At 44.9% G+C, this 7,500-nt stretch overlaps 2 protein-coding genes across 6 annotated transcripts in view; both read left to right on the plus strand.

Moving 5' to 3' along the window:
* Positions 1–5,524, plus strand: part of LOC123509506 (nephrin-like) — a 213,852-nt gene extending 208,328 nt beyond the window's left edge. For 3 of the 4 annotated variants that reach the window (XM_045263842.1, XM_045263840.1, XM_045263839.1), the window contains one exon: positions 4,688–5,524. In XM_045263842.1, coding sequence (XP_045119777.1) covers positions 4,688–5,050 — 363 coding nt within the window. In that variant the 3' untranslated portion in view covers positions 5,051–5,524. The remainder of the gene's footprint in view (positions 1–4,687) is intronic. The other variant, XM_045263841.1, reaches the window with a different exon arrangement.
* Positions 5,525–5,831: 307 nt separating this feature from the next.
* Positions 5,832–7,500, plus strand: part of LOC123509530 — a 129,781-nt gene continuing 128,112 nt past the window's right edge. For both annotated transcript variants that reach the window (XM_045263882.1, XM_045263881.1), the window contains exon 1: positions 5,832–6,079. The gene's annotated coding sequence lies outside the window, so the exon portion shown is untranslated. The remainder of the gene's footprint in view (positions 6,080–7,500) is intronic.

Here is a 7,500-nt window from a genome sequence, read left to right on the forward strand (position 1 = left end):
TATTTTATATAAAGAAAACAATAAAGGAAAGAGCGTAAGGGTTACCATGGGTCCCAAACTGCTGCAAATTCGTGGCAAGAAGAGGGGGAGTCACTAATTGATTTATGCAGAGAGCGGATACAGTCCCCCCTTATCCTGTTCTCTCTCTCTCTCTCTCTCTCTCTCTCTCTCTCTCTCTCTCTCTCTCTCTCTCTCTCATCACATTTTCTGTCGCTCAGTACCAGTGAATGTCACTTTCTCAGCAATGAATAACCCAGTTGTTTCTCCGGTGAGATACAGACAAGTATAGTCAATGCCATTAGTGCGTCAAATATTTACGCCAGACTTTGACCTAAACTCTAGCACTCTTTCAATATTGCTTCCAGACATTTTTAGTTCAGTGGATTCTGTGGCTATACAAAACACATTTCTCCTGCGGCACTGAAAATACCGTGAAGAGTAAGACAATTTTATTCCACTGATTCGCCAATCAAGTGAAGAGTCTAAAAGTTTGCTATTTTCTAAATACCTCAATGAAGAAGAGCAACAGTTGTTATCTTGTCAGAAACTTTATTTCATGGATAAGCCGATAATCGAATGCTTTTAAAATACTCTCAAGGTTTTACAAATACCAAACCCATTAGAGTGTGCGTTCAATTTAATGACGCACACGAGAGGTAGTAGAACCAATAATGGAATGCTTCGAAATATACTGTACTCTTACAGATACCAAAGCCATTAGACTGTTTGCATTCGATTTCAGCTCTGCACGTGAAGTGACGGGACTTATCTCAAGCATCGTTTTGTAAAGTTAGATTGGTGGAGATTTTTCAACAATGCGGTATTGTTAGAGGGCGGATAAAACTTTCCACATCAGGTCTGAAAATGTAGGCAGTTAACGCACCACAAAGCCACCTCGACACTTGGCCATCGCTTCCCCCTTGACCTCGCTTGTCTCTTGAAAGTCATGCACACAGCTCGCCTAACCTCACCTAAACTCACCATGCATTATTTCATCTCACCATCTCTGGAATGAATTCTCTCTCTCTCTCTCTCTCTCTCTCTCTCTCTCTCTCTCTCTCTCTCTCTCTCTCTAACTGTGGTAGTAAGTGAGTAAAAACCCGTGACGTGGTCTTCAGGTCAGCTTAGCCCCCTGCCTCCCCTCGCTGCCAGTCAGTCAACACGCACCTGTGTACCCATCGCGGCCACGGTAGGGGTGTCTTGCCTTGATCTGTGTTATGGTAGGATGTCCTATTACTCACACACACACACACACACACACACACACACACACACACACACACACACACACACACACACACACACACACACACACACACACACACACACACACACACACACACACACATGATCCAGTCATATGGTGTAAAATCAATTATCATGATGGAACAATAATTTGCCATAAACGTTAATGCTGTTCCGCTAATCAAGGCATGACATGATCTGCCCGCCTGGGGTCCAGACGGCTCGTGCCTCATCGGTTCTCTCACCACCGCGGCCATAACAGTCTCTGTTGTCGTAGCTCACTGACCAATCAGGGTAACCTACTTACGCGTAAAGGGGGATTAGTAATTGCTGCAAAAGGTCTAGTGAGGAAACTGGCATCGTGACTTCACGGAATGTTACTGTGCAGTGTATGTGCACTGCCGGGGAAAGCACCACCGCATCTCACGCGGCTGTCATTGCTCGTGCCATAACATCCAGAAATTCGTGTTACTTGGGAGTGTCCAGATGGTATCATGCGCTGCCTTTGCTATCCCAGAACACATTACGGAGGTCTCCTGTGAACAAACTTATATACAGACATTTCCGGTCCCAGCAAATGTTGGCGGGATCGATCAACAGTACTCATTAGATATTTGTTACAACAGAGGCGCAAAAAATGCTACAAACAAAAAAGGAAAGCTTGATGCGCGCTGCTACATATATACACCTTGTTTTAACCTTGAACCCTGTGGTCGTTCTCTTAATCTCCTTCGCCTTGGGTTGTTATTTAGGTACAATTCAATGAAAGGGATTACCTCATCGGAAACTTGCCTCATTTCCATATGGCAGGAATTAACGCTAATAGATTATATAGCTAACTGTGCATGATTCAGTGCTGCAGTACAATCGATGATTTAACACGTGGTCGCACCAGCTCTACCTTATATCCTGTGAAGCTCTAAGTAGTAAACACGTCAATTTGTTTTCGCAGGCTGTTGTTCAGTGTGTGTGTGTGTGTCGCTCGTCCTTATCATAACACGGATATTCTGGATGATCCTTTTAACCTCTTGACCTATCCTTTGATACTGACACCCTCAGTGAACATTTTTTTTATTTCTTTTTGCTGCCTTTTTTTAGTGCTCTCTTACATAAAAAGAGAAGGGAAAACTCCATAAAAAGTGACGGTCCTAAACGTATATTGTGGTTCGAACTAGTCAAGTGAGTTAGCTCCTGACCACTCCAACCAGTTCGAGGCTACTGTCTGTGCCAAGGTGCTTGAGGCTTGTTAAGTTTCGGTGTTCCTGTCACGTGCACGAACATCCCTTGCATTTTCAACAAGAGGTCGGCAAACACATGCAATTTAATGAATGGATGCATTGCCTCAACACTTTGTTTTACAAAAACCTTCCTATGTATTACGAAGCACACACGAAAGAAAAAATATGTGTTGAAAATATTTGTCATCCTCTCTGCATTTTTCCGGTGCTGTCAAATACACCTTATATTGTTTCAAAGAGTACTGATATAGTGAAGTGAACTTAGTGTGGTGAGAAAACGCGTCATTTAATGCCTTTGAATTTACCTCCAAAACTTTGTTCCTTGATGCAGCGTTCCCACGTATGTACATTATGCTGCAGTTTGAACTATGTTTGGTGTATTAATTGTCTTGCGCTCAATTAATACACGAGACAGCAGAGGCAACAACACACGGAAGTAAGGATGAGTGCACAGAAAGGGGAGGCCAAAGGAGACCGGCGCGGGGTGAGCTCTGGCAAGGGTTGCGGCGCCTCAGATGGATTCATGAACTCGGAAACCTGTAAATATATACGTGTTTGTATAATTTCCTCTCTGTTTATTCTTGTCTTTGCAATGGTTTACTGTCGCTCTTGTCCATGTGTCATTTTCCTGTCGTCGTGAAGGGGAAGTGTTCCTTTTTGTCCTCGGCACCATTACCATATTTATAAGCCACATATGACTCGCTGATGTGATGACCAACTACGAGGCTTCGATAACGAGTTTGGCACAGCTAAACAACAGGCTGTGAAATTCGCCCAGACCTAAATTAGGTAAAAGATGAACACGTGATTAGCGTGCGTAGTGTGCATGCTGCTCCTCTGCCGCATTACTATGGAGGCATCTCACCAGGCACTCAGGGAGCCAGAGGGCGTAGTGACTCACGTGGTGACGGGGCATGTGTACTGTGATGGTGAACGAACATTCTTTTTTTTTATGTAAGAGTGGAAAACTGGCCAAGAACAACAAAAATATAATAAAGGCCCACTCAGTCGCCAGTCTCCATAAAGATCCGATAGAGTTAGCTAAAGGACAGGGATTAATGTCTTGAAACCTCCATCTTGAATGAAGTTAAGTCATAGGAAGTTGGAAACCAGACACAGGCAGGGAGTTCAAGAGTTTACTAGAGAAAGATATGAAAGATTGAGAGCACTGGTTAACGCCTGCAGAGTTGGGCAGAATGGGGGTGAGAGGAAGAAGAAAGCCTTGTACAGCGAGGCTGGGGAGGTATGCAGTTAGCAAGATCAGTAGAGCAGTTAACATGAAAATACCCATAAAAGATAGTAAGAGATGCAACATTTCGACGGTGAGAAAGAGACTGAAGACAATCAGTCAGAGAAGGCGAGTTGATGAGACGAAAAGCTTTTGATTTCATCCTATCTAATAAAACTGAATGGAAGTTCCCCAAGCATGCGAAGAATACTCCATACAAGAACGGATAAGGCCCTTGTACAGAGTTAGCTGTTGGAGGGGCGAGAAAACTGGCGAAGATGAGTCAGAACGTCCAACTTTATAGAAGCTATTTTAGCAAAAGATGAGAGGTGAAGTTTCCAATTAAGATTATGAGTAAAGGACAGGCAAAAGATATTAAGTGTAGAAGAGGAGGACAGTTGAGTGTCATTGAAGAAGAGGGGATAGTTGTTTGGAAGGTTGGATCGAATTGATAGATGAAGGAACATGAAACAGCCTTGTGTCATCATATCACTTCAAAGTAGCGGATGAAATCAAACAATTATGTACAGTGGTGTGGTCCATTGTGAAGATAATGTGCTGTGTGGCCTCGTGTCACGTCTCTACGCTACACTTTTAGTATTCACGTACATTCAATTCCAGCAAATGCATCCTTACTTCATGTGAATAGCTTGAATTTTCAGCCATTTGAGAGCATAGGCTTCTCTGGTGTCAACCGGGCGAAGCTTAAGTAGCATCTTGTTTGAGGTACACGTTCCCTCACTGCATCGGCCGCTTATGAAGATTATGCATAGGAGTGTTACTGTTTTTATTTTCTATAGCTATAAAGTCAGTGTTTTGATGGCGGGATTCCTCGTGAGTCGGATGACTTGCTGGTACTTTGGAAAAATTGCAAACGTCATTTAAGTCATTATTACATGCGCCTGCTATCCCCAGAGTTTGCCAAGGAAAGCCAAGGCAGCATGATAAGCTTTTAATAATGTCTTCTCTTTACCAGCAGAGCGAGCACGCATCGGTGAGGTCGAGCAGCCCTGCGGAGGGGTCCTCGCTGGGCCACACCGGCCGTTCCTCCGTGCCCTTGGATGGCGCCCGAGTCACAGCGGGATCCACCGGACTTGGCAGCACCGAGAATGTTTCGAGCGCCGCCGCTATCCACACGGCGCCCAGAATACCTCGCCCCTTGATAAGTACACAGTCCCCGGTCCCTTTGGGTCGAATGGGTAGGTCTGCCTCTTGTTTAGAGGAGCAGAGATTACCTCTCACTTCCACCTCCTCCCTTCCCCGCCGCTCCTCCACCCTCGTCCTCCATCCCGAGTTCTTTCCGCTCAACCTCTCCACCAGTAGGGAGAGTTGTGTATAGTCAGGGGGCAGCTGCTCGCTCTCTCGGCTGCAGTGTTCGTAAGGTAGGTAACTAGCTGTTTCGTGGGTTTATGGCAGTATTTAGTGTTTTTACCAGTGTCAAAATGTGCAGCGTGCTTGCTAACGACTGTGGCGTGCCAGAGCCACTTTGTTCCCTGTCCAGAGGGGTGTGCCACTGAGCAGAAGGGGTTGAGCAGGAGGAGGCACTTAGGTGGCAGTGGTGTGAGTCTGACGGTAATGCCACACAATGTGCGTCGTGGGGAAAGATGTTCTTCATATTACAGGGGAACTTTACTTAACCCTTTGAATGAGGATTGACTGCAGATTGACTTTCCTCTTCACCACTCGTTGTTGGAAGTTAACGAGACTTTTTTTGTGTGTAAATTTAGGACAAATGTGGCAGTGTGAATGAAGTTTGTGACCGTAATTGATGCTCCGGTGTATTTGTCGATCAAATAAAAGTGATTGAATATCATGGGTGTGTTATTACTCAACCAAATATCTGATACAAAACATCACTACAAATTACATAAATATAAGAATGGTACATAACGCGTTTGTGAAACTACTATGAAAAATATATTCAACAAATAAAGAAGTCATTGCTCACTGGTCTTCTCCAATAATGCCCAGTGAATCCTGTCAGAAGAGTGGTTTTCAATAAAAGCTGAAAATGGTGAATTGTGCAAGTAAGCCGACAAAAATAAGAAAAAAAGTGTGAACTGGTATCTGTGGCGTTGGCCGCGACGTCCGCGGCGCAGGTCCACCCTCAGGCCCAACTTGTGAGCCGAACATTCTCGATGGTGGGTGTTTACTGAGTTGTGACACTGATGTCATCCATAAAGTGGACATTTTAGTGTTACTTCTTCAGCTTCAGGCAAGCTACCGTGACCTGAAGCCTGTACCGTGCTGCTGAAGCCTACCTGGGACACATTTTGCCGGAAATACTGCAGAAATGAGGAAGAAAATAAGTCATCCCATGTTGTTGACTGGTGCCACTACAGGTTCCCTAGACGGCGCTAATATGCAGGTAAGAACATTTAATCAATTTAAAAAGACTACCATTATTTGCAGTGGTATATTCTACTGCTTTCAGATTTGTTGGCCCTTCAGTGTTATGCTACACACACTAAGTAAAAAAAAAGTACATTACTATAACGTTAGTCTCCGAAAAGATAGGTGGTTGGTGGAAGGGAGGCACGGGGGCGTGGGAGGGGGCCCGGCTAGATATGGCGGGCGGGAGGTACGAGCACTATTACTCACACAAAATGGAATATACAATGACCGTCGTCCATCCCTGCCCCCAACACGTGCCTAATTAAATATGGGCGTGACACAGTTCCTCTGTTCGCTGGAGGGGCGAGTACAGTCCGGCCGCCGCGGCTCATAACCTTTGAATAACTTCTGTCGATTAATAACCCAAATGGAGGAATGTCTACGGCTGCATACGATTAATGGCGGGTCCTTTGGCCTGTCTTTCTCATAGGGAGTGACTGCTCATGTAAGGGTGGCGGCGGCGGCGGCGGTGGTGATGGTGGAAGAGGAGGAGGGAAGGGAGTATACGAGGTGCTTAATCAATGTGGTATTGGTGTTGGATCAGATGGGTATGGTGATAAAGGAAGGATTCCCCTGTGTGGCGGTGATGGTGGTGGTAGAAGAGGCAGGTGCGGGGAAGGACAGCCAATGGTGAGAGTGAATGAGGGAGATCAGTGATAGAGGCAAAGTTTCCTCGTACATGAGGCAGTATTGGACCGACGTGAAACAACCATCGAACTATCCAACTATCCAGCACTAATCAACCGTCCCTAACTATACTGAAACGCGATTTTCTTGTTACACGGGAAGAATTCGGTGCAGAAATTGTTTATGACATCGTGTCAAGAGTCCGTTGGTGGGGGGGGTGGATTGGAAACCAGGGGAGGGTTCAGTTGCGATGTTCGGTTCACTTTCTTACCGAGGTTTGTGAGGAGCCGGACAGGGGACGGTACTACGGTCCTCGAGAGGAACACTGCCTCGCCAAACATGAGACACGGTTGACACTTCCCTCTCTCCGTCTTCCTCGTAATTTTAATACTTTCAGTACCATGGATTTTCTTTAATTTTATTTTTGATACTATTAAAGCCTTTAATAGTTTCATATTACAGTTTTGTGATTGACTACTGTAGATTGGCTGACAATTGATGACTTTAGTAAGTTTACTAATTGCCCAGAATCGGATAGGCTTGGAGGGATTGGCGCGAAGAACGTGTATGGCATTTCTTTTGGGGTAATTCTTGAGTGAAGGGGATTTACGACGTGCATAATTGAGATTTTCGCTTTGCCATTATTTCCTGAAATTGGCTTGATTAATAGGGTATGGAGACGGGAGAAATGTGTAATTAAAACACGTTGTCAGATAATGAATGACATTAATTTGGGATAATTACGAGGTTCCAATATTTTATACGCCT

The sequence above is a fragment of the Portunus trituberculatus genome, chromosome 27 (genome assembly GCF_017591435.1).
Source record: "Portunus trituberculatus isolate SZX2019 chromosome 27, ASM1759143v1, whole genome shotgun sequence".
NCBI lineage: Eukaryota > Metazoa > Arthropoda > Malacostraca > Decapoda > Portunidae > Portunus > Portunus trituberculatus.